We start from the raw sequence: 27,110 nt of genomic DNA, 5'->3' as shown, positions 1-27,110 counted from the left end.
CTTTCAAATTCGATGCAACTCCGATGGAGTCAGAGTCGCGACGATTTGACTGCTTCCATTGCGGACAATAGGGTGCGACTTGTCATTTTAAACTGAAATCGCATGACAAGTCACATTAGTGTGACCGGGGGCGTAGCCTACATTGCAAAAACAAAACTGTGAATTGAGGTAAATACCACATGAGTTATTTTTGACTCAAACATTCATGCTGTATTTACAGTGCCTTGAAAAAGTATTCATACCCCTTGAAATTTTCCACATTTTGTCATGTTACAACCAAAAACGTAAATGTATTTTATTGGGATTTTATGTGATAGACCAACACAAAGTGACACATAATTGTGAAGTGGAAGGAAAATTATAAATGGTTTTCAATATTTTTTACAAATAAATATCTGAAAAGTGTGGCGTGCATTTGTATTCAACCCCCTTTACTCTGATACCCCCAACTAAAATCTAGGGGAACCAATTGCCTTCAGAAGTCACCTAATTAGTAAATAGAGTCCACCTTTGTGTCATTTAATCTCAGTATAAATACAGCTGTTCTCTGAAGACCTCAGAGGTTTGTTAGAGAACCTTAGTGAACAAACAGCATCATGAAGGACAAGGAACACACCAGACAGATCAGGGATAAAGTTGTGGAGATGTTTAAAGCAGGGTTAGGTTATAAAAAAAATCCCAAGCTTTGAACATCTCATGTAGCTCTGTTCAATCCATCATTAGAAAATGGAAAGAGTATGGCACAACTGCAAACCTACCAAGACATGGCCGTCCACCTAAACTGACAGACCGGGCAAGGAGAACATTTATCAGAGAAGCAGCCAAGAGGCCCATGGTAACTCTGGAGGAGCTGCAGAGATCCACAGCTCAGGTGGGAGAATCTGTCCACAGGACAACTATTAGTCGTTCTCTCCACAAATCTGACCTTTATGGAAGAGTGACAAGAAGAAAGACATTGTTGAAAGAAAGCCATAAGAAGTCCTGTTTGCAGTTTGTGAGAAACCATGTGAGGGACACAACAAACATGTAGAAGAAGGTGCTCTGGTCAGATGTGACCGAAATGCATCTTTTTTGGCCTAAAAGCAAAATTCTATGTGTGGCGAAAAACTATCCTGCTCTCAAACTTTGTGTGTCGGAAAATCCGATGGAAAATGTGTGATGGAGCCCACACACGGTCAGAATTTCCGACAGCAAGGTCCTATCACACATTTTCCATCGGAAAATCCGACCGTGTGTACAGGGCATAACACTGCACATCACCCTGAACACATCATCCCCACCGTGAAACATGGCGGTGGCAGCATCATGTTGTGGGGATGCTTTTCTTCAGCAGGGACAGGGAAGCTGGTCAGAGTTGATGGGAAGATGGATGGAGACAAATACAGGACAATCTTAGAAGAAAACCTGTTAGAGTCTGCAAAAGACTTGAGACTGGGGCGGAGGTTCACCTTCCAGCAGGACAACGACCCTAACCATACAGCCAGAGCTACAATGGACTATATTCATGTGTTAGAATGGTCCAGTCAAAGTCCAGACCTAAATCCAATTGAGAATCTGTGGCAAGACTTGAAAATTGCTGTTCACAGACGCTCTCCATCCAATCTGACAGAGCTTGAGACATTTTGCAAAGAAGAATGGGCAAAAATGTCCCTCTCTAGATGTGCAAAGCTGGTAGAGACATCCCCAAAAAGACTTGCAGCTGTAATTGCAGTGAAAGGGGGTTCTACAAAGTATTGACTCCGGGGGGCGCCATACAAATGTACACCACACTTTTCACATATTTATTTGTAAAACATTTTGAAAACCATTTATCATTTTCCTTCCACTTCACAATTATGTGCCACGTTGTGTTGGTTTATCACATAAAATCCCAATAAAATACATTTACGTTTTTGGTTGTAACATGACAAAATGTGGAAAATTTCAAGGGGTGTGAATACTTTTACAAGGCACTGTATCTCTTAGTGAATTGACCCCAATGCATATTAATGGATCAAGAATATAATACATATTAATGAATTGAGGATCTAATGTATATGGACTGAATTGAGGATATAATATACCGTATATGGATTGAATTGAGAACACAATGTATATTAATGAATTGAGGATATAATGTATAATTACCATGAATTGAGGATACAATGCATATGGACTGATTTGAGGATGTAATGTATAATATTGAATTGAGGATATAATGTATATTAATGATGAATTGAGGATACAATGCATAGGGAATGAATTAAATAAACAATGTATTTAAATTAATTGAGGATATAATGTATATGGACTGAATTGAGGATATAATGTATAATAATGATGAATTGAGGATACAATGCATATGAAATGAATTGAGGATATAATGTATAATAATGAATTGAGGATATAATGTATAGTAATGAATTGAGGATATAATGTATAATAATGAATTGAGGATATAATGTATAATAATGAATTGAGGATATAATGTACAATAATGAATTGAGGATATAATGTATAATAATGATGAATTGAGGATATAATGTATAATAATGAATTGAGGATATAATGTACAATAATGAATTGAGGATATAATGTATAATAATGATGAATTGAGGATATAATGTATAATAATGAATTGAGGATATAATGTACAATAATGAATTGAGGATATAATGTATAATAATGATGAATTGAGGATATAATGTATAGTAATGAATTGAGGATATAATGTATTTAAATTAATTGAGGATATAATGTATTTAAATTAATTGAGGATATAATGAATATGGACTGAATTGAGGATACAATGTATATTAATGAATTGAGGAGATGATACAATGTTTATGGACTGAATTGGGGATTAAATATTTATAGACTTATTTGAGGATACAATGCATAGTAATAAATTGAGGATGCGATGTATATAGACTGAACTAAGATTGTAATGTATACAGACTGAACTGAGGATACAGTGTATATGGACTGAACTGAGCTCTGCTGATTGTTCAATATTGCTGCCAAGAACATTACAAGGGATGTCTGTAATTGGACCTTAAGCTCTGTGAAAATTTTTGTCAATAACAGGGAGCGCCAGATTGATTTGGTTTTGATTTTTTTTTCTTTGTATGCACTATGTAGGCTGTAAATTGATCAATAAAAATGAACCATTTCATTCTATTTTTAAAAACATCCTCACTTAATAGCATTTTTTCAGCAGTCCCCAAAATCTTTTAATAGCTTACCGGAATAAAACATGTTACCTTTCCCCTCCAAACAAATATTTTTTACAAAATGTTCATATTATCTTATTTAACAGAAACAAGAAGATACTAGTAAAAATAGATCATATTAAACTTCCCCCTAAAAATAAAATTAAAGGGGTGTTCCACCTTCAGATTATAATTTTTTTTTATACAACTGGTTTCTATGCACCTGTTCTGTTTCTGTTTCAGTGAAAACCCCAAAAATGTTATGTTAATGTATACAGAAGGAAAATTTCCCCCATCAGCTCGATTACTACGCGGGAAATTTCCACAGTCGTGCTCCATTGATCAGTGACCACCAAGTGAGGGGGCGGGCTTTTCGGTCACAGGTGCTTCCTCCCAGCTGGGGTTTCATCTGTACAGTGGGGAATAACAGACCTCATTGTATTAAAATGAACAGCTAGGACTGAACAGGACTCACTAAAGGAGGTTTCATATTTTCCCCCAGAACTCCGAAACGCAACGCTTCACGTGTTCTATACAAAGCATTTCAATGCGTCCAATTAGGGATGAGCGAATCTGTCTGAGTTCCATTGAAGTCTATGGGGGCGCATATCAATGCTTGCTATTTGTAGGGCTAATAAGCATGTTATTATTATTATTATTATTATTATTATGATATGGGATTTTTATAACGCCAGCAGTTTGCACAGCACTTTACAATAAAAAAGTGTTCATAAGAGCTTACAATCTAATAGGGTGGGGCTGATGGAAGGGAGGTATGAGCTGATGGAAGAATTAAAAGTTCAGTTCTTAGGTGGAGGTGGGATAGGCTTCCTTGAAGAGAAGACTTTTTAGGGATCTCCTAAAAGGTGGCCAGATTAGGAGATAGCCGGACAGCTTGAGGTAGAGAGTTCCAGAGGATGGGAGAGGCTATGGAGAAGTCCTAGAGATGAGCATGGGAGGAGGAGACAAGAGAGCTAAAGAGAAGGAGGTCTTGGGAGGAGCGAAGAGGACGGTTTAGGTGAAATTTTGATATTATTGTCAAACCTAAGGCATCGGAGACCAGGCACTGCCATGGAGGACATGTACCAAAGCCAACATTAAAAATATTAATAATAATGTAAAAAACAGTATCCCCCCTAAACAGAATTGTCAGTTTTCCTAACAGTTCCAGCCCACAATGACAATACGGTTGTCGTGAGCCCACCCTTTTATAGAAAGGAGGTGGGGTTATACATTCCTTCAAATGATTGGCTCAGCTGACTATTTTTCCAGAAAAGTAGTCAACCATTCAATGCATTTTGGGTCCAAATATCCCCTTTCGTCAGGACTTGAATGGCAATGAATTCACAGAGATAGCGGATAATGAAAATGGACAGTGGAATGGGGTCTTTTTACAACACTAAAACATGCCGTAAAAAGAAACGTGGAGCTCAATTCCCAATGAAGGTGCAGGAACTTCTTTGGCGCATTTGTTGCACATAGGGCAGCCCTTTTCAAATGAATGGCCTTCCCTGTGTGCGTAGCGTGAAAATGCGTGACGCAAAGGTGTGAATGCAACCTGAAAAACATTGTACATTTAGATTGCTAAGAAACAGATTGTCCTTGACAGCTTGCTATGTCTTACCGTGAGGGATCGGTTCATTGGGATACATGTTATAGCCTTCCACTCCATGCATTCCTAAAGAAGACAAAAAAGATTTATAACTCGGTTCTCTCAGAGATTCTTTTTTTTTTTTTTTTTTTTTTTTAGTAAAACCTTTTATTTTCCTTACATGCCTGAATTTTAGACTCTCTGTTTTTTCTCTATGCAATGCAGGCAGATCATGGCTGGTGGGGAGGACCGGCAGGGTGCTGTACATCAGTCCCGGGACAAGGACATCTAGAGCCCAGAGCGAACATGCCAAACTGCCCCCCCCCCCTTTTATGTGTCAGTAAAAAATCCCCTTCCAAAAAAAATTGAGCACTAATCTTCATGATTGTCCCCTAAGCATAAATTCCCCCTCCTCCCAGGAAAACCCTACCCCCCCTGCTGAAAAGCCCCCTCCCAGCTCAAAGCCTCTCTCCCCCCAAATCCCCCTAGCACAACCCCCCCCCAAAAAAAAAAAATCACTACTGCCAGCCCAAATCTTTGCACCCCCCACCCTCCCAGCTCAAATCCCCTCTCTCCCCAAATCCCCCCAGCACCCCCCCCCCCCAAAAAAAAAAAATCACTTCTCCACAAATCCTCCATCCCTCAAATTTAACCTCTGAGTACACATCATCTCCCCCCACTTCACCCCCCCCCACCAGCACAAATTCCCCACCCCAATCCCCCTCCTTGAACAAATCCCCCCCCCCTCCAACTTCCCCTCCTAGCACAAATACCTCCAAATCATCCCTACTAGCACGAATCTCCTCCTGTAAAAAAAAATGTCCCCTCCTAGTACAAATCCCTTCCCCCCCTTCTACCATATCACCACTTTTAGCAAAAAAAATCCCCAAAACCCCCTCCTCTTCCCCCATCCCCCCTCCCAACACAAATGCCCCCCAAATCACCACTCCTAGCACCCCTCCCCTGAATTTCCCCTCCTATAACAATTCTTACCCCTTGCTGCCCCCCAAAATCCCCCTCCCAACACAAATTTCTTCTCTCCATCTTCTTGTGGCACCCCCCCCCCCTCCACCTCATATGATACCACAGTGCCCAGGGCGGCCGCCCCCCTCCATCCCTGGGTATCACTATGGGAATGACAGTACATGATAGGAGGTGCCATTACCTGCGCTGGAAGAGTACATCCACCAGTCATGTGACCCTGGCTTCTGGCAGGTGTCCTTGGCCGGAGATGGGCTGCGTTTGATGTTCACCAAGAAGTCATCCGCAGATGTCTGAAACAGGAAGGTGCAATTCAGAGACAGGGAAGGACAATTGCTCCATATTAATGCTCATCCTGCTTCTTCACTAATCCAGGACAAGCCTGGACCCAGTTAAGTCACTGACCTCAGCCAGGGAACAAGCAACATATTCAAAAGTCAGCAATGGCTGCTACTGTACTTACAGTATATGATGACAGGTTCACTTTAAAGTGGTTGTAAACCCTTACATATATACAGTGAAGGGACTATTCTCTGGTGATACACCGAGATGAAACAAATCCTCCTACATAAGTTGTACCTGTCTATCTGCAGTCTTCGCTACATCCATTCAAAGAGCTGAATTTATAAAGCTTGTCTGAGAGTTCATAAAAAAAGCGGGCAGAGAGCTGAAGTTACACTCTGCAGAGCTCAGTGAGCAGAGGTCTGAGAGCTCATTGGAGGGAAGAGACACAACACCCTCCACACAACACAGGAACCGAGCCAAGGCTGTCAATCAGCTGGAGGTCGCTCCCCTGTCACCTTTTTTCCCTTGGTGTCAGGAAAACTTGTCAGAAGTGATTCATGCTGATAGCAGAGGAAGGAAGCAGCAGACAGAAATGACACTTAGTGCTCTGGATTGAGACAAGTACACACTATAAAGGGATATGCTTTGTTCATATTTCATGTCTGAGGTTAACAACCACTTTAATACATGTTTGGTGACTGTTTTAAATGAATAGCTAGCTGAATGGAGGGATTTCCTAATTTCCTGGAGCTAAAGTTTTATTTTCTTACCTCCATTTCTGTGGAGCTGCAGTCCATCTCTGTGAGATCATTCAGGTTGCTCCCCGCAATTTTACCTTCAGAAACAAAATGAAATTGAAGATGTAGACAATGAAGTATAGTACTACATATAGACATTTCAGTTATAGGTGGAGTCCTAATGAGCTGGGTCTGCTTACCATAGTTCCCGAGTCTGACTCCACCCCACCCTGAATTTCTGGGGGTTCCTGTCCACCATGGGGTGTTCCTTCATATCAATTAATTTTTTTTTTTTCAATATTAGATATATAGTCCAGCAGGGATGGTGGGAACCCCTCAAAATGGGCACAGCAGGTGTACAGACCCAGAAACTCAGCACAGGCATGGTGGGAACCCCTCATAATGGGCACAACGGGTGTACAGACCCAGGAACTCAGCACAGGGATGGGGGGAGCCCCTCATAATGGGCACAATGGGTGTACAGGGATAATAAACAAACAGATATCACGCTAGCAGATCCAAAAAGAAGCAGCTGGCAAAAAATAACAATAAATAGATTGTAAACCAATAAATGCACAAATCTTTGCCGCGCTAAAATATGATTCAGTATATCATCGTGGAAATAATGAAAAGGTGAACCAAAATGAACTTATGTGATTAGTCCCAAAATAAGTCAGATATGGTGTCTGATGTGTGAAAATCAAAATAAAAAAGTGTCAAAGTCCCAATATCATCCAGGATGGTGAGAGGATCAGGTGTATCTCTCTCCTCCTCATTATCAATGGCCATTGCAATCTCCCAAGCAACAACTATTGTAGCATATAAAAGAACTAAACCTGGGGGAACCCGCATATTGTACAACTGTATTAAATATAAAAAGAGGGCCACTCACAAGATAAATGTCATAATCAAGCGCCTGAATAAAAAATACCAGTCCCAGGATCAAATCTGTCAGTATCCTCATTCAGGCGTGCGTGGTGACGTCACAAGCATCAGCTCCAGCCTATGCGTTTAGTCACAACTGACTATGCCCCCCGATGACGTAAATTGTGACAAGACACATAGGGTGGAGCTGGTCTGCACCGGTTAGACCAATTATCATTTTTGAGAAACTGAATTTGAACTTGTTTGTGCTCCTTTCACCTTCACTGCTGATTAGTTTTGAGTCACAACAGGAAAAAAAACTCCTTTCCCATATTGCAATGAGAGTTTGCCCTACTCTGCTGCTGCATTAGTTTCCCTATGTGTGAAGTATTACAGAAGGTGAATGGATGTGGTGGATTTAGGTTGGGTCTACACATTAGCTGCTCTCCCATTGCAAAAAAAGTTACATTGTTAATAATAATATTGTAATAAATAATCTTTAGATCTGTCAACACACACACAGTCACATGACTCAGCCCCAACCACTCACATTTCTGCTCTTCCTCCGGGACGATCCGGTACACCTTGTACGGCTCTGAAATGTCCAGCTGGGATCTCTCTGTCACCTCCTCAAAGTCAGGGCTTTTGTTGAGTGCGCAGCGTAGGCGTGTCTTCCAGGTCGCCGGCTCTGCCCTATCGCCCTCTTTAAATTTTCCTTTAAATACCGCCCAGGCCTAAAAAGAGAAAAAATGGTTATGTAAGGATCAGCTCTGGTAAGCACTATTTACACCAACATTACCCACACATTAGTCGGTTATATAAAAACAACCTTTTCTGTAAAGAAAAAAAAATTAATAACAGCTTATAGGGGTCTGCAAGGCTGTAACAATCAGGAACATGTAAATGAAGTTTAAAAATATTGTGTGTGACCACGCCCACTCATTACATCATAAGGGAGCAGACCCGAATCAGGAAAACAGCACGGCTCCCATGATGCAGTAGATGCCGCAAAACAGAGATTCACTGACAGCGTTTGTTTATAGGGGTTGAATTTCCAGCTTTGTGGAAGATTATCTATACTTCCACAGATGAATCATTTGCTTAAATTAGAACTATAGGCAAAACTTCTCATTTTTGATAGAGAAAAGGAGGGTTATAAGTTAACCAGTGGCGGCTGGTGGGCTTTTTTTGGGGGGGCAGAAAACTATTATCCCCCCCCCCCCGGGTGGCCACAAGCGGTGGTACAGACCCACCCCCTGTTGTCTGCCGGTCGGTCTGGCACTTACCCCATCTAGTTGGCGGGTCCGGTGTCCTCGAGTATGGCGGACCTCATCTAGTTGGCGGGTCCGGTGTCCTCGAGCATAGTGGACCCCATCTAGGTGGCGGGTCCGGTGTCCTCGAGCATGGTGGACCCCATCTAGGTGGCGGGTCTGGTGTCCTCGAGCATGGCGGACCCCATCTAGGTGGCGGGTCCGGTGTCCTCGAGCATGGTGGAGCCCATCTAGGTGGCGGGTCTGGTGTCCTCGAGCATAGTGGACCCCATCTAGGTGGCGGGTCCAATGTCCTCGAGCATGGTGGACCCCATCTAGGTGGCGGGTCCGGTGTCCTCGAGCATGGCGGACCCCATCTAGGTGGCAGGTTCGGTGTCCTCGAGCATGGTGGACCCCATCTAGGTGGCGGGTCTGGTGTCCTCGAGCATGGTGGACCCCATCTAGGTGGCGGGTCCGGTGTCCTCGAGCATGGGGGACCCCATCTAGGTGGTAGGTTGGGGGGCTGCATGCAAGTCGCCGTGCGTCTCCTCTCTCCTCCTTCTAGGCGCTAGGTATCCAATAGGATCGCCTGACATTTGGCCAATCGGGAAATGGGTCCTGATTGACGGGGAGGAGATTCAGCGTGAAAATAGCGAATATTCATTCGCTAGCGTCACACAACTAGGTGTGAGACCACCCTTTTTTGAAGCCTATTAGAACTTCTGGCTCAAATTATGTATTTCAACCCCCCCCCCCCCACATTGGAATCCATAGTCCGGCGCCCTGGATGTAGATCAGGGGGCTGGATGCATAAATAGGGGGAGGGGGCGGTGCCCGTGCCCCCCTAATGGACGGGCCGCCACTAGTTATAACACTGTAAGGTTTATTTTTGCCATCTGTGTCCCATTGGGGAGATTTACCTTCACTTCCAGTCCCATAGCCAGACAGGAAGTAGGGGGAAATCCTCCAAATTAAGGGAAATTCTTGGGGATCACCAGAACTGGTGTCTCTGTTGAAAGATTTCCCCTCTATTACTTTTCTGGGGACAACCCAAAAATCTGGGATTTTCTTTTACTTTCACTTTCAAAGATAATGGTAAACAGGACAAATAGAGAGGATGAATCTGCCTAACAGGGGCACAGACAGCAATAAAAAATGTCAGATGTTCTAATCCTTCTCCACTCTATCCAAAATAAAACAAAAAGGTTTTGCCTTTAGCTATATTTTAATAATAGAGATAATTATTCTTACTATTTAAATGTTAATAACATTTTTAAACGATTAATAATAAAATAAAAATATAATTTTTTTAAAATAATAATCATAAGTTACTTAAAAGTCAATATTCTTCTTCTTATTATTAATATTAATAATCATTATCATCATATAATTTTAATGTAATAATAATCATGAGTTATTATTTAAAAGAGATTATTATTATTATGGTAAATATTATTATTAAGAATCATCATCAACATTGCCATCATTATCATCATATAGAAAAAGTATGTTTTCATCATAGTTTATTATTTAAAAAAGGAAATATTATTTTTATTATTATTAGTGATAGTAGTAGCAGCGGTAATAGTAGTAATATAACAATAGAAAAATAATATGAAAATAGTATAATTATCAATGATGATAACTGGCATTTATGATTGAAAAGAGAATATTTCTATTATTAGTAGTAACATTATCATTGTTAAAATTAATAATATTAATAATATATATTTTTTTTTAATAATCATCATTATAATGTATTATTTAAAAAGGAGAATATCATTATTTGCAATTATTTTTTATTAGTAGTAGTAGTAATGGTAGTAATAGGAGAAGATCATTATTTGCAATTATTTTTTATTAGTAGTAGTAGTGGTAATAGTAGTAATATTATTATTAAAATAATAATAATAATAATAATAATAATATGAACATAATATTGTTTTTAATGATACTTATTCTAATGTATTATTTAAAATGATTATTGTTATTATAATTAATAATAATAACATGAATATAGTATAATTTTTAATGATACTCGTCATAATTTATTATTTAAAATAATATTTTAATTATTATTATTATTATTTTGCAGCCCTGAACTGAAATCAGAGTTTTTACAATGTCTGTCTGTGTTTAAAGGAATGATTAATGTATTGCTTTTTGCATGGAGAAGCTGCTAATTTTCCAGCAGGGGCCTATAAGTGGAAGCTGTTTCTACATTGTTGCAATCCATCTTACAACACGGTCCTCTTGGTGCATGTATGACATCCTCCATTTATTAAATGTTATTATCAGTTAGCGTGTTTGATAACAGAAGTTTCCATGGCATCGTGTTATTTACAGTGCGTGTTCAGCAATGTGCATCATGACTACTCTGACCCCGGACAGTGAGATTTGAATAGAAAGTTTTATTTGTTCTGCAAAAGGGAAGTAAGTGAGCTTCTTCCTCATTAACCCCTTCCAGACTGAGCGCTCGGCATGCAATCCTAAGCCGATATTCCTTCTCCTGTTCTCTGGATCTGTGATAGGAGATCTCCCCCATCACATTTATGTCCCTGTGTGACCCCAGAATTGACACATCAGTTTTGGTGAGAATGGATGACCTATTGACTTTAAATACTTTTCAAAGACTTTATTGGTTAGATCTCTGTCCTCTGAGATCCTAGCTCCGCCTCCAGCCTGCTGGGTCTATTTTAAGGGATTCACCCTCTCCAGTACATTTTTACCACCAAAAAAACCTACTTGGATCAAAGTTTCTGCATTGAAAAAGAGCTACAAGACATGGCATCAAGATCCCTAGAACCCTAACCTGAGCCCAACCTGTCCAGAACCCCTACGCTTTAAAATATTGTCTAAATCCTTTTATCATGTGTATTCTTCTTCCTGAATATTGGTCAACAAGGTTGACCTTGTCTGGTGTCAAGTAAGCTTGTTGCAAGTCAGCAAAAAAAAAATGTTTAGATATAATGAAATGTAGAGGTGGGATCTCCAGAAAAGGACTCTAACCATTAGAGGCTCAGAGAGATCCAATGAGTTAGGGATGATGCAACCCATCAGAGTTCTACCTATAACCGCTGTCAATTTATTGATACCGGGCTTTCCAGAATAAACATTTCACCCAAAATATTGGCTTATTCATAGGAGCCCATATTGTGGCCGAAATGCGTTGGTATCATATCTTGTGGGGAAGGAGATATCTGATTGACCTTGTCTGGTGTCATTTAAGCTTGTTGCGATTCAGCGATTTTTTTTTTTTTTAGATATAATGAAATGTAGAGGTGGGATCTCCAGAAAAAAACTATAACCAATGGAGGTCCAGAGAGATCCAAGGAGTTTGGGATGAAGCAACCCATCAGGGCTCTACCTTTAACCGCTGTCAATTCATTTATACCGGGCATTCCAGGATACACATTTCGCCACAATATTGGCTTATTTATAGGAACCCTTCTTGTTACCAAAACACATCAGTGTCATGTCTTGTGGGGAAGGAGATGTCTGGTTGACCCTTTTTGGTGTCAACTAAGCTTGTTGCGAGTCAAAAAAAAAAAAAATTGTTTAGATATAATGAAATGTAGAGGTGGGATTTCCAGGAGAGAACACTAACCAATGTAGATTCAGAGATTCAAGGAGTTGATGCAACACATTAGAGCTCCACCTGTCAATTCATTGATATCGGGCTTTCCAGGATACACATTTTGCCCCCAAAATATGGGCTTGTTTAAAGGAGCCCATATTGTGGCCAAAATGTGTCTGTGCCATATTTTGTGGGGAAGGAGATGTCCGGTTGACCTTGACTCTAACCAACAGAGTTCTCGAGAGATCCAAGGAGTTAGGGATGAAGCAACCCAACAGAGCTTCACCTATAACCGCTATCAATTAATTGATACCGGGCATTCCAGGATACACATTTCACCCACAATATGGGCTTATTCATAGGAGCATTGTGGCCGAAATGCGTCAATGTCATATCTTTTGGGGGATAGGAGATGTTTGGTTGACCTTGACTCTAACCAATGGAGCACCAGGGAGATCCAAGGAGTTAGGGATGAAGCAACCCATCAGAGCTCCACCTATAACCTTTGTCAATTCATTGATGCCTGATCCTTTTAAAGTGGGCCTCCCTAAAATGTTGCTTTGATTGGTGGTTGATAAATGTGACCTGTGTGTAAGATTATAATTGACCACTCCAGCCCCAATGTGTAGATCTAGTTCCAGAATTTCCTCCAATCATCTCCCTACCTGACACCCTAACCTGCCAGGAGGTGGGCGGAGTCCTGCCAAAGGGCATGCCTTGCAGCTGTTGCTATCCCACTTGACCAGGATGCAGATATTCATGGGCAGCAAGGAGAGGAGATTACTGGATGCTTCACATCTGGGCTGAAATGATAAATATAAACTTCTGCCACCACAGTCCACCTGAAACAAAATGGGCCGGTTTTACAATTGAAACCCTTTCAAGGGACTTTGTCACGAGATCCTGTGTGAGAAGCTTCAGGTGGAAGCCTGAGAAGGTGAACCTGCTCCATTGTGAGCGAAGTCAGGAGCCATAAAATGGCAGCTTCCACTGACGCATTTCACCCAGGCATCTTCTCATTTGACTGACCCCCTTTATTTTAATCATCACATAGCATACTCCTGGTATTTCCAAGTTCAGTTCCCATCTATTGGAAAATGGATTCAAAACTCATTTCTGGTTTCTGAGAGGGGTGGTATTTACTTTGAAGATGGAGGCGTCCACTTCCTGATTGTAATCCTGCTTCCCGGCGTGTTTCCAGGGGATACGGAAGAGACTTTTCCCGTCATTTTCCCAGATAAGCCCAGGGTAGTGACCACTGTCGATCTGCTCGATGAGCCACTGCCGCAGCCTCCGACCATTGTTACGGTCACACATCTGATGAAAGAGAACACAGAAGGAGGTAAGAAAGTTTCACATGATATCTTCCTCATATCTCAATGTTTTAGAACTGGACTCTATTGTTTTGGATGGAGCAGGGAAGGTTTGGAGTAGGGGTAGGTAGTAGGAGTAGGTGAAGATCTACCTGAACAACATGGAAGAAATCAAGATTAAAATCAAGATCACCAGGGTGGAATTTGTTTTTTTTAAGGAGATAACCTAGCAAAGCCCCAATTAAAAGTAAGGATTGAAGCGCACAAGGGTCAGTAGTATGTAACGTGGAATGTGGGAGTCAGGAGTAAGTAATGCAGTGTGCAGAGGTCAGTAGTATGTAATGCAGAATGTAGGGTCGGGAGTAAGTAACGCATAGTTCAGGGGTCAGTAGTATGTAATTCATAGTGCATAGCTCAGGAGTAAGTAACACAGAGTTCAGGGCTCAGTACTGTGTAAAGAAGAGTGCATTGGTCAGGATTAAGAAAAGTAGAGTGCAGAAGTCAATAGTAAGTAAAGTAAAGTTTAGAGGTCAGTAGTATATGTAACGCAGAATGCAGGGGTCAATGCAGCAGTAAGTAACACAGAGTACAGATTTCAGTAGTATGTAATGCAGAATGTAGGGTCAGGAGTAAGTAATGCATAGTTCAGGGGTCAGTAGTAGGTAAATCACAGTGCATAGGTCAGGAGTAAGTAACACAGAGTGCATAGTTTAAAAGGTAATAACACAGAGTTTAGGGCTCAGTTGTGTGTAATGCAGAGTGCATAGGTCAGCATTAAGTAAAGCACAATGCAGAGGTCAGTAGTATGTAATGCAGCGTTTAGGGGTCATCAGTAAGTAAGGTATAGTTCAGAGATCAGTAGTATATAGCGCAGAATGCAGTGGTCAGTAATAAGTAACACAGAGTTCAAAGGCCAGTAGCATGTAATGCAGGTTGCAAGAGTCAGGGGTAAGTAATGAGGAGTGCAGAGGTCAGTAGTATATACTGCAGAATGTGGGGTCAGGAGTAAGTAATTCATAGTTCAGGGTTAGCAGTATGCAATTCACAGTGCAGAGGTTAAAAATAAGTAACGCAAAGTGCATAGGTCAGGAGTAAGTAGCACAGAGTCCATGGGTCAGTAATGTGTAATGCAGAGTGCATAGGTCAGGAGTTAGTAAAGCAGAATGCAGAGGTCAGCAGTATGTAATGCAGAGTTCAATGGTCAGTAGTAGGTATGGCAAAGTTCAGAGGTCATTAGTATGTAATGCAGAAAGCAGGGATCAGTAGTAAGTAACACAGATCACTAGTGTGTAGCGCAGAGTGCAAAGGCCAAGAGAAGATTACCTGGAGTGTGGAGGTCAGTAGTAAGTAGCACAGAGTGCAGTCGGTAGTATGTAATGCATTGTGCAGGGGTCAGGAGTAAGTGAAGCAGAGTGCAGGGGTCAGGTTGCAAATTAATACTAAGCTGACTTTGGGTGCCACAAATGTTAGGAGATTCAAGAAGATTTCTGTTAAGTAATTAGAAGTATAAGGGAAATGTAACAAACAATCAGATTTAGGTGTGCGCTGCCCATTACATTAGGTTGTGCACCCCAAAGCTCAAACACACATCCCTTTCTCTGAAGCCTCAGCTGCACAAGACAGTGAATGATTAGGAAGTGCTCTGTGCTTAGTGGCTTCCTGTTCATTCACAAACTGAAGCATAGTAAACATAGTAACTTAGTAGTTACTATGCTTCAGTTATGAATGGACACAGTGAGCAAGTATGTTCATTTAGAAAAGGAAGGGGCTGGTAAACTACATATTTACTAGCCCCTTCCCCCACTCTCGATCCTGGAACATCCCTGCAGCGGCCGGGGGGAGAGGAGAGGAGGGAAGCCAGCAGGGCGCGGGGGCCAATAAGGAGGGGGGGGGCCCGGGCAGTAGAGGGAATCGGCACCACGTAGCAATTAGGGTGTGCCCAGGCACACCTGGCACACCTCCTGCGCACGCCTATGAATAAGCCTGAAACACGGAGCAGCCTGCCATCTCAACACTCATTATAAATAAAAAAATTAAAACTTTCCTGCAGAATTTACCCTGATTTCCTCCAGGTGAAAGGCAGCTGTAGATGTGTCAGAGTAAAAACGACCTTTGAAATGAAAGTCTACAATAAGTTTCCTTTTTACTGTCACTGCAGTCGGGGCCAGTGCTGACTACCAGCTGAGCGTTCAGCAGTGGAAAATCATCTGTTTTGGCAATTCCTATTAAAATTCACAAATCTATACCAACGCCTGCAGTTGGGAGCTCTGCGCCTGGAAACTGAAAAAAATGTATCCAAAATATCATTTTCTAGGGGGAATTCAGTGTAACATCGTATCGATCCACACATCTTGGAATCGTGTTCCCTTATGGAACCTGTGAACTGCTGCATGTCGGAGTGCTCTTTTTTGTGACTTTGGGAACCCTACAAATTCTAAATAGGCTTCCAATTTGACAGGTTCTCTTTACGGTGATGCTCCAGCCTGTTTTCTAACCCGAATGCAATCAGCTTGATACAAATAAGGTCTCTTTCACACTGATCTGTTTCTGATGCGTTTTATGGGTAGAAACAAGCAGAAGAAAAATGCATGAACAATGTATCCCTTTAAATTCTATGGAACTCTATGGCATTTAAATGTCCTGCATGCTGCATTTTGATACTCTGTAACCATTTTTACATCATTAGTGACCTGGTATCAGCCTTAGCCCCCCCCCGTTCACACTGGAGCGACTTGTCATGCGATTTGATCGCATGACAAGCCGCACCCTTTTGTCATCAATGGCACTGTTCAAATCGCAGCGACTGCACAACTTTTGGGGAATTTCAGGTGCCACTTGCAAAGATATCTGTGCATGAAGCTGCACAGATGTTTTCCAAGTCGCGCATGAAGTCGCACGATTTCAAAGCCGCATTCAGGCTGGGTTCACATATATGTGAATTGGATGTGAGTTTCCCCACATCCAATTCGCATGACAGGCAAATATGACCGTCTCTCAATGGAGCCGGTTCACAATTGTCCGGGGCGGACACGGTCTGCATTGAAAAAGGCTCTGGTGCATCTTTGGGTCCGGTTCAGGTGCGAATTCAGGCTAAAACTCAGACCTGAATGACACCTGAACCGCTGTACAGGAACACACCAGACCCCTGAGGCACGGACCTGTGGCCACACATGTGTGAACCCGGCCTTAATGTGAAGAAGGACTAATGCAGTCCCTGTAAAGCAGAGCTGGAGTGTGAAAGGAAGAAGCAGCACAAACAGCCGATCAGTTCATGTGCTGTCAATAATCTTGCTGACAGGAGGAAAGAGCAGAGGGACAGAGAGATGAACTCATCACTGCCCTGCTTCACCTTTCACTGTCCAGTCACAGGCCGGGGGGGGGGGGGGGGGGTGTCTACCATACGAGAACTCAAAGAATGTGGGTTGAATGATGCTAGGCATCAGACTGAGGACATCTAGAGGCAGAAAAAAATATTGCAGGGGAAATCTCTTGTTATTTTATCTTTTTGTTATTTTATCTTTTATAGGTTTATTCATTTTTACCTTGGTTTTTGGCTGAAGTTCTGTTTTAATTTAGTTTTAATGAATTAAAAAAATGCATTAATAAAAAAATTCTATTTTTATTTTTGCTATATTTTTTTAAATGCTATAACTTTTTTTAGCAATATTGGGCCTTCAAAGTTCAGCATTCTATCAGTGCAGCGATCCTCAACACAAAAAACAGCGGCTTCTCTTTACCTGATACAGTACTTGTGACAAAGACACACCATTTCCTGAACGTCTAAATATAGAACCCCTTCACAGCCTCTACCACCGCAGAGCTGAAGTACCAGCGCTGCAAACTCTACATGTCTTTTGTGATTTTTAAGTTCTTTATTATACAAGCGGCCACAAAACTCTTTCAACTAAAAAAAAAAAAATAAAAAAAGCTCCTTCTGCGGTAAAATTTAGAATACATTTGCAGAAAAGGAAAATATACAACTTCAGCTATGACAGTGTGTGTGTGTGTATATATATATATATATATATATATATATATATGGAGCACAGTACCACCTAGACTGCAACAACTGAGAGCAACCAATCAGCATCCCTGTAGGATAAACCTGGCTGGCCTAAACTCATGAAAGGCTAAATCCGATTGGCTGTTATCTTCTGATGCCTTTAAACCAAAGTGTCCAGCCACCACTAAGTCACAATGAGGTTGATTTACTAAAACTTGAGAGTGCAAAATCTGGTGCAGCTCTGCATAGAAACCAATCAGCTTCCAGGTTTTTTTTGTTGGAGCTTAAAGCGGAGTTCCGCTTAAAAAAAAAAAAAAATTAAAAGTCAGCAGCTACAAATACTGCCGCTACTGACTTTTAATAATCGGACACTTACCTGTCCCAGGGTCCAGCGATGCGGGGGAACAAAGCCCCGCTCGTCTCCCCCTTCGCTCTGTGGCGCCGGGATTGCAACTGTGGGCACCCGGCTGTGGCTTCACAGGCGGGCACCCACTGCGCGTGCGCACCGTGACTGGCCGCGCAATCATCTGTGACATGTCCGAGATGATTGCTGAGAGGGAGGGGGGAGAGGTGATCTTCCTTCCTGCGCCGAGGGTGCGCCAGAAGGAAGTGGGAGCTGGGACCCTCTGAAAAGAGGGTATCCGCCCCCCCCCCAAAAAAAAATGACAAGCCAAATGTGGCATGTCAGGGGGTCACCTTCTCTTAAAGCGGAAGTTCAATTTTTGGGTGGAACTCCGCTTTAATTGAAAAAGCTGAAGTTAGAAGCTGATTGGCCACCATGCACAGCTGCACCAGATTTTGTACTCTCCAGTTTTAGTAAATCAACCCCAATTTAACAACAAGTTCGCTGCACATGCATCTGGTTGAATAATGTTTGCAGCTGCAGTAAAGCAGTATTGTGATGCAGCTACTGAGCAGCTTTAGGTTAAAGAGTTAAATAGGGAAAGATAGTTCAATACATGGTGGGTTTATTTACTAAAACTGGTGCACTCAGAATCTGGTGCACCTGTGCATGGTAGCCAATCAGCTTCTAACTTCAGCTTGTTCAATTGCGCTTTGACAATAAAACCTGGAAGCTGATTGGTTTCTATGCAGAGCTGCACCAGATTTTGCACTCTCAAGTTTTAGTAAATAACCTCCATTGACTTTTCACTGCTGCTTACTTGACAATGGCTGCGCAAGTTTATTAAGTTCAATTCATTTCTGTATTTACAACACAGTGACCCAGGTTGACATGACCCAAATTAACCTTGATTAACTTTATCTGAGCAGCGATAGCATTTGTGCAAAGTCTCCTTATTTATGATTGTGCTGCCACAAAGGTTCTACTGTATTAATAAGTGGTACTTTGCCATACAATGTAGCATTGGGGTTGATTTACTAAAACTGGAGAGTGCAAAATCTGGTGCACCTCTGCGTAGAAACCAATCAGCTTCCAGGTTTTATTCTCAAAGCTTAATTGAACAAGCTGAAGTTAGAAGCTGATTGGCTACCGTGCACAGCTGCACCTGATTTTGCACTCTCCATTTTTAGTAAATCAACCCTATAGGCTGTATGTAGGCAAGTGCAGGACAGGAGGTGCAGATCCAGAGCCAGTGTGCTGGGGCCAGAATGAGTCTGCTTATTGCGGAGAACCCTAATAAAGTGACTTCCTTCAATAATACCAGGGCAGAAATAATTGTGTTCACCTACCCCTAAGACCATGTACAGCATTATATCATAGCATTGTACTCTGCTACAAACTTGTGTGCGATATACATCGCACATTGTGAGGTGTAAGGTCATATCATTTAATGTGACACAATGTAATGAAACAATATATAATACAATGTCAGACAAGGCAGTAAGACAATGTTTTCTAATATTTAAAAACAACAATGGAATATAATATGACAGATTGTGATATAATGTAATATGATATAATGTAGTAGAGTTTGTTATGTGATAGTAGAATATATTACAATGTGATGCAATGTAATTCAATTTGATATCTTTGGATAGGATGTGACATAATGCAGTAATATAATATAATATAATATGACAGTGTGACATGACAATGTTTTATATTATAAAGCAACACAACACAAGGTGAAATATGGAATATAATGTACCATATCGTGATATAATGCAGGGAAAAGTAATATATGGTGACACAAAGTCATATATTCTACAGCTATGTAATATAATGTGATTTAATACAATACAATATCATGAAGTGCAATGTCATATATAGGGATGCTTTGTAATATAACACAGTGTATTATCCTTTGATATAATGCAATGGAATTCAATGTTAGACAAGGTAATATCCCAAATATAATGTAGTACAATGTAAGGTTAACCCATGAGATATATTACAATGGGATATCTTTTCATGCAATCTAATAAAATATTCTGTAGACTGTAAGCTTATATTGCCAGAAATCTCTACAACTGTATCTTATTGCCTTATGTGTTTACAGCTATGTGTCATTTATTTGGAAACAATGTATATAGTATTTGTATTAGCCTTGTTTGTATTGTTTACAAATCTATAAGAGAAGATGGTGAAATAACAATATTATTATTATTATTATTACTATTATTATGTAACAATATGATATACAACATCATACAATGCAATATAATGGTTCTCAATGCAGCCCATATAATAGGATAGAATGTATGGCACTTTGCAGTGTAATATAAGGAGATCTACTTTATGGTAGAGTAATACATCCACCTGTGTGCTGTGCTGGGTGCAGACTGTCCCATATAATAATATACAGTCCTAGAATGAACTATAATGTCACATGTCAGATCTACCTCTGTGCTGCCACTCCACCATATATTCGTATAAATGACTATAATACTCTATTATTTAATATTTACACCAAGCAGCCTCTCTATTCTATCTTTCTCTCTTCTCTTCTCTCTCTCTCTTCCTCTTTATTTCTCTCTTATCTTTACCTCTCTCTTATCTTTATCTCTCTCTTATCTTTATCTCTCTCTAGCTCTCTATTATTTTTCCCCTTCTCTCTATATATATTTAAATCTCCCTCTCCTTTCTCTCTCTTCTCTTTCTCTCTCTCTCTCCTAATTATATCTCTCCTCTCTGTTTTCTCTCAATCTATATATATTTCTCTCTCTCTCTCGGTAGGATAGTTACCTCTCTGTATGTCAGTGCTCGGTCTCCGGTACACACTGTCACCCTGCTGTCACTTTACAATGTAATAAACTCCGTGTCCCGCCCCCTGCATGATTGACTCCTCCTTCCAATCAGCTCCGGAGGAGGGGCCGGGCTGTAGTAGATTCTAATAAGCGAAGGCTTTTCCGAGAAATGAAAAATGTATGAACCGGGGGAGAGATTCCTGTCCACCCACCTGCCGGGACAGATAGCGCAGAAAACCCCACTGACACCATTAGACCAGCACTGACTGGCAACAGACAACCCAGCACTGCCACACTGACACCAACAAGCCCAACCCCGTGCCCCAACCCTGTGCCACAATCCTGTGCCCCAACCCTGTCCCCTAACCCTGTCCCCCAGTCCTGTCCCCCAATCCTGTGCCCCAACCCTGTGCCCCAACCCTGTCCCCCAACCCTGTCCCCCAATCCTGTGCCCCAACCCTGTCCCCCAACCCTCTGCCCCAACCCTGTCCCCCAATCCTGTGCCCCAACCCTGTCCCCCAATCCTGTGCCCCAACCCTGTCCCCCAACTCTCTGCCCCAACCCTGTCCCCCAATCCTGTGCCCCAACCCTGTCCCCCAATCTTGTGCCCCAACCCTGTCCCCCAACCCTGTCCCCCAATCCTGTGCCCCAACCCTGTCCCCCAACCCTGTCCCCCAACTCTCTGCCCCAACCCTGTCCCCCAATCCTGTGCCCCAACCCTGTCCCCCAATCCTGTCCCCCAACCCTGTCCCCCAATCCTGTGCCCCAACCCTGTCCCCCAATCCTGTGCCCCAACCCTGTCCCCCAACCCTGTCCCCCAACCCTCTGCCCCAACCCTGTCCCCCAATCCTGTGCCCCAACCCTGTCCCCCAATCCTGTCCCCCAACCCTGTCCCCCAATCCTGTGCCCCAACCCTGTACCCCAACTCTGTGCCCCCAACCCTGTGCCCCAAACCCTGTCCCCCAATCCTGTGCCCCAACCCTGTGCCCCAACCCTGTCCCCCAACTCTCTACCCCAACCCTGTCCCCCAATCCTGTGCCCCAACCCTGTCCCCCAATCCTGTGCCCCAACCCTGTCCCCCAACTCTCTGCCCCAACCCTGTCCCCCAATCCTGTGCCCCAACCCTGTCCCCCAATCCTGTGCCCCAACCCTGTCCCCCAATCCTGTCCCCCAACCCTGTCCCCCAATCCTGTGCCCCAACCCTGTCCCCCAACCCTGTCCCCCAACTCTCTGCCCCAACCCTGTCCCCCAATCCTGTGCCCCAACCCTGTCCCCCAATCCTGTCCCCCAACCCTGTCCCCCAACCCTGTCCCCCAATCCTGTACCCCAACCCTGTCCCCCAACCCTGTCCCCCAACCCTCTGCCCCAACCCTGTCCCCCAATCCTGTGCCCCAACCCTGTCCCCCAATCCTGTCCCCCAACCCTGTCCCCCAATCCTGTGCCCCAACCCTGTCCCCCAACACTGTGCCCCCAACCCTGTGCCCCAAACCCTGTCCCCCAATCCTGTGCCCCAACCCTGTCCCCCAATTCTGTGCCCCAACCCTGTCCCCAAATCCTGTGCCCCAACCCTGTCCCCCAACCCTGTGCCCCAGTCCTGTCCCCCAATCCTGTGCCCCAACCCTGTCCCCCAACCCTGTTCCCCAACCCTGACCCCCAACCCTGTGCCCCAACCCTGTGCCCCAGTCCTGTCCCCCAATCCTGTGCCCCAACCCTGTCCCCCAACCCTGTACCCCAGTTAGGGTTGCCATCTCATCCCTTTAAAACCGAACACATATGAATTACACAGTTTCTGTGGCTGATTAAGATGGTAATTAAACGCACTTGGTGCTTTATCTGCATTAAATTAGCCACGGAACCTGTGTAATTCATATGTGTTCGGGTTTAAAGGGATGAGGTGGCAACCCTAACCCCAGTCCTGTGCCTCAACCCTGTCCCCCAACCCCGTCACCCAATCCTGTGCCCCAACCCTGTCCCCCAACATGTTCCCCCAACCCTGTGCCTCAACCCTGTCCCCCAACCCTGTCCCCCATCCCTGTCCCCCAACCCGGTCCCCCCAACCCTGTGCCCCAAACCCTGTGCCCCAACCCTGTCCTCCAACCATGTGCCCAAACCCTGTGCCCCAACCCTGTCCCCCAATCCTGTGCCCCAACCCTTTCCCCCAACCCTGTCCCCCAACCCTGTGCCCCAACCCTGTCCCCCAATCCTATGACCCAACCCTGTCTCCCAACCCTGTGCCCCAACCTTGTCCCCAACCCTGTCCCCCAAACCTTTCCCCCAACCCTGTCCTCCAAACCTTTCCCCCAACCCTGTCTCCCAACCCTTTCTCCCAACCCTGTCCCCCAACCCTGTCTCCCAACCCTGTGCCCCAACCCTGTCTCCCAACCCTGTGCCCCAACCCTGTCCCCCAACTCTGTGCCCCAACCCTTTCCCTCAACCCTTGGGAGCACTGAGCCCACCCAGTTTTGTGACATTAGCAAATTGATATTGTCTTCCTGCTTCTCCTTCCGGCCAATCAGGAAGCGGGTCCTGAGACCCAATTGACGAGGGAGTCTTAGGACTTCCTGTTCAGCTGGGAGGAGAAGCAACGGCCCCGGCTCTTCCCTCGGCAAGTTGGAGCGAGGAGCAGCATCGGCCTCCTAAGGTAAAGGCACTGATCGCCGATGTCCGTCACCCGAGGGGGGGGGGTGGCATTGCATTAGTGCGAGTGAGGGGGGCAGGTTTGTTTGCCACCCCCCCAAAATATTGAGCACCAGCCACCAGAGAACAACAGAAAGCCCTACACTTTGCCCTAAAACTCTGTAAATAACATTATCCCAACACTGCCTGACAACATAGAGCAACAGAAAGCCCAGCACTGTCCCCGATACTGCAAAATTCAACACTGTGCTCCCATACACTGCACATATCATTAATCCTGCACTGCCTGGCACCATAGAGCAACAGAAAGCCCAGCACTGTCCCTGATACTGCAAAATTCAACACCGTGCTCCCATACATTGCACATATCATTAATCCTGCACTGCCTGGCACCATAGAGCAACAGAAAGCCCAGCACTGTCCCTGATACTGCAACATTCAACACTGTGCTCCCATACATTGCACATAGTAGCAACCCTGCACTGTCTGGCACCATAGAGCTTAGCACTGTGCCCTAATACACTGTACATAACACTATCGCAGCACTGACTGACATCAGAGAACAATAGAAAGCCCAGCACTGTACCTAATACTCCAATGTTCGACACTGTGATCCAATGCACTGCCCATAGCACCAAACCTGCCCTGCCTGACACTGGACAGCAAAAAGAGAGCCCAGCACTGTGCCCTAATACCAGAGAGGAATAGAGAGACCATCATTGTGCTTGGCACCAAGTAGCAACAGAGTCCAAAACTGCATTACACTAGAAAGTTCAACACTGTGATCCAAATCACTGCACATAGCACCACCCTGCACTGCCTGACACCAGAGGGCAAAGGAAAGCCTGCACTGGGCCTGATACCCGAAAGTAAAAGATCCCAGCACTCCTGATACTGGAAAGCTCAAAGCTCTACCCTAATACCCTGCACCTACAGTAGAACCATTTTTACATTGTCTGACACTGGAGAGTCCTAGACCCCACTCTCGTAGGGTAGTAGAGTCTCTTTCCTTCTGCTGCACTGAAAGGGGGTTTAAGTGACTTTGAACGTGGCATGGTTGTTGGTGCCAGACGTGCTGGTCTGAGTATTACAAAAACTGCTGATCTACTGGGATTTTCACACACAACCATCTCTTGGGTTTACAGAGAATGGTCCGAAAAAGAGAAAATATCCAGTGAGCGGCAGTTGTGTGGAGGAAAATGCCTTGTTGATGTCAGAGGAGAATGGGTAGACTGGTTTGAGATGACAGAAAGACAACAGTAACTCAAATAACCACTCATTACACCCAAGGTATGCAGAATACCATCTCTGAATGCACAGCACATGGAACCTTGAAGCAGATGGGCTACAGCAGCAGAAGACCACACCGGGTGCCACTCCTGTCAGCTAAGAACAGGAAACTGTGACTACAATTCGCACAGGATCACCAAAATTGGACAATTGAAGATTGGAAAAACGTTGCCCACAGGGGGGCGATCTATGTAAGCAGCTGCCCCACAGCACACTGACCACAGGGGGGCGATCTATGTAAGCAGCTGCCCCACAACACACTGACAGCAAGGGGTTGCTTGCTCGCCACTGCCACTATTCAAAAAGCACCTTGCATTTTTTTTTTATAATTCTCTGATTTTATGAGTCACAAGGAAGGGGCGTTGATCTCACAATCTCAAACAGTCAAAAATTGCAGCGCTCTACAAGGAAATATCATAGGTGTCAGTTGCAGTCCACAGGAGGTATGCTCAGGATACGATGTTCTCACGACAGCAAACAATCAGCAAATTCCAGTAGAAGAATGCGGCACTCCAAATCCTTAGTGAATGGTTTATTAGGTACACATAAGAGGGTACAAGGGGCTAACGTTTTGACACAACCACCTTGATCACAGCTTTCGATCAAGTCGGTTGTGCCGAAACATTAGCCCCTTGTACCCTCTTATGTGTACCTAATAAACCAAACACTAAGGATCTGGAGTGCTGGCTTTTTCTATTGGGATGTCACAATCTCCACCTCATCCAATCAGAGAACACCTTGTATTCATTGTAAAAAGCCTGCAACCCCCTGTGGTCAATGTGCAGTGGGCCAGCTGCTTGTTTAGAGCTCCCTGTGGCCAGTATGCAGTGGGGTAGCTGCTTGCTTAGAGCACCCCCTGTGGTTAGTGTGCAGTAGGGGAGCTGCTTGTTTAGCGCCCCCCTGTGGCCAGTATGCAGTGGGGTAGCTGCTTGCTTAGCCACTTACCATCCGCGCTATATGCGAAAGACGGCTACAGTGCGGACTTAATTTGCCAGGAGGGCATCCCTGGACGTCCTCCCGTGCTTGAGCGACCTGCGCCTCCCCCCCCCCGCAAGGTTCGCGTGGCGCGCTGTGTGATCAGCGAGTCTGTGAGACTCAGCTGATCACAGCTCTGGGTATCGATCCTGACCCCTTACCACATGATCAGCTGTCAGCCAATGACAGCTGATCATGTGACATAAACAGACATAAACAGAGCCGGTGTTCTGCCGAGAAAGTTCCGCTCGGCCACGCTTCGGGCACGGCCTCGCTGCGCTCGGCTCTTTTAGATTCCCCCTCTAGGTCCACTTGGATGGTGGGGAAGGAACCTGGACCCAGGGCACAGGCGCCGTGTACAGCTGATTGTAGATTTTGTCGTTCGGCTATCTCCGGCGGCTGCTAGTAGTTGGTACTGCGCAGGCGCTGCGCCTGCGCAGTACAGGGGGGGAGCTTATCCGCTGAGGGAAGTTTCTCGGCAAGACACCGGTAATCACCTATTTTTTCTCCTCACGCTGGTAGCGAGAGGAGAAAAAAAAAGCCGATCGCCGGTGGCTGCAAGAGGGACATCGGTCCCGATCATGGAGAGGCTTCTGTGCCCACGATCTGCCTATCAATATCACTTACCAGTGCCACCTACCAGTGCCCATCAGTGCCACCTACAAATGCCCATCAGTGCCACCTACAAGTGCCCATCAGTGACATCTATCAGTGCCACCCATCAGTGCCACTCATCAGTGCCACCCACCAGTGCCTTCTTATCAGTGCCCATCAGTGTCGTCTTATCTGTGCCTATCAGTGTCGCCTTATCTGTGCCCATCAGTGCAGCTCTTCAGTGCAGCCTCATCAGCTAATATCAATGAAGGACAAAAATTACCCATTTGCAAAATTTTATAACAAACTATGAAACATGTTTTTTTTTTTTTTTCAAAAATCTTTGTCTTTTTTTGTTTGTTTATAAAAAAATAAAAATCCCAGCTGTGATTAAATACCACCAAAAGAAAGCTCCATTTGTGTGAAAAAAAAATGATAAAAATTTCATTTGAGTACAGTGTTGCGCAATTGTCATTCAAAGTGTGACAGCACTGAAAGCTGAAAATTGGTCTGGGCAGGAAGGGGAGTTTAAGTGCCCAGTAAGCAAGAGGATAAAGCACCCCCCTATGCTCAGTATGCAGCAGGGCAGCCGCTTGCATAGAATCTGAGCAGGACCCAGAAGATCACAACTATCGCTATATAATCACAGACTACTAAAGTGATTTTTCAGCT

At 44.0% G+C, this 27,110-nt stretch overlaps 1 protein-coding gene across 1 annotated transcript in view; it reads right to left on the bottom strand.

The window, feature by feature from the left end:
* Window positions 1-21,026, bottom strand: part of IRF8 (interferon regulatory factor 8) — a 31,862-nt gene extending 10,836 nt beyond the window's left edge. The window contains exons 1-6 of the mRNA XM_073605740.1: window positions 20,941-21,026; window positions 13,620-13,793; window positions 8,200-8,383; window positions 6,819-6,883; window positions 5,948-6,056; window positions 4,816-4,869 (exon numbers count right to left, since the gene is read on the bottom strand). Of these exons, the coding sequence (XP_073461841.1) occupies window positions 4,816-4,869; window positions 5,948-6,056; window positions 6,819-6,883; window positions 8,200-8,383; window positions 13,620-13,793 (586 nt within the window). The 5' untranslated portion in view covers window positions 20,941-21,026. The remainder of the gene's footprint in view (window positions 1-4,815; window positions 4,870-5,947; window positions 6,057-6,818; window positions 6,884-8,199; window positions 8,384-13,619; window positions 13,794-20,940) is intronic.
* Between the last annotated feature and the right edge of the window lie 6,084 nt (window positions 21,027-27,110).

This window comes from Aquarana catesbeiana, linkage group LG11, assembly GCF_042186555.1.
Source record: "Aquarana catesbeiana isolate 2022-GZ linkage group LG11, ASM4218655v1, whole genome shotgun sequence".
In the NCBI taxonomy this organism is placed as follows: Eukaryota; Metazoa; Chordata; class Amphibia; order Anura; family Ranidae; genus Aquarana; species Aquarana catesbeiana.
The sequence above is the reverse complement of the archived record's forward strand: the minus strand, read 5'-3'. Positions and strand labels throughout refer to the sequence as shown.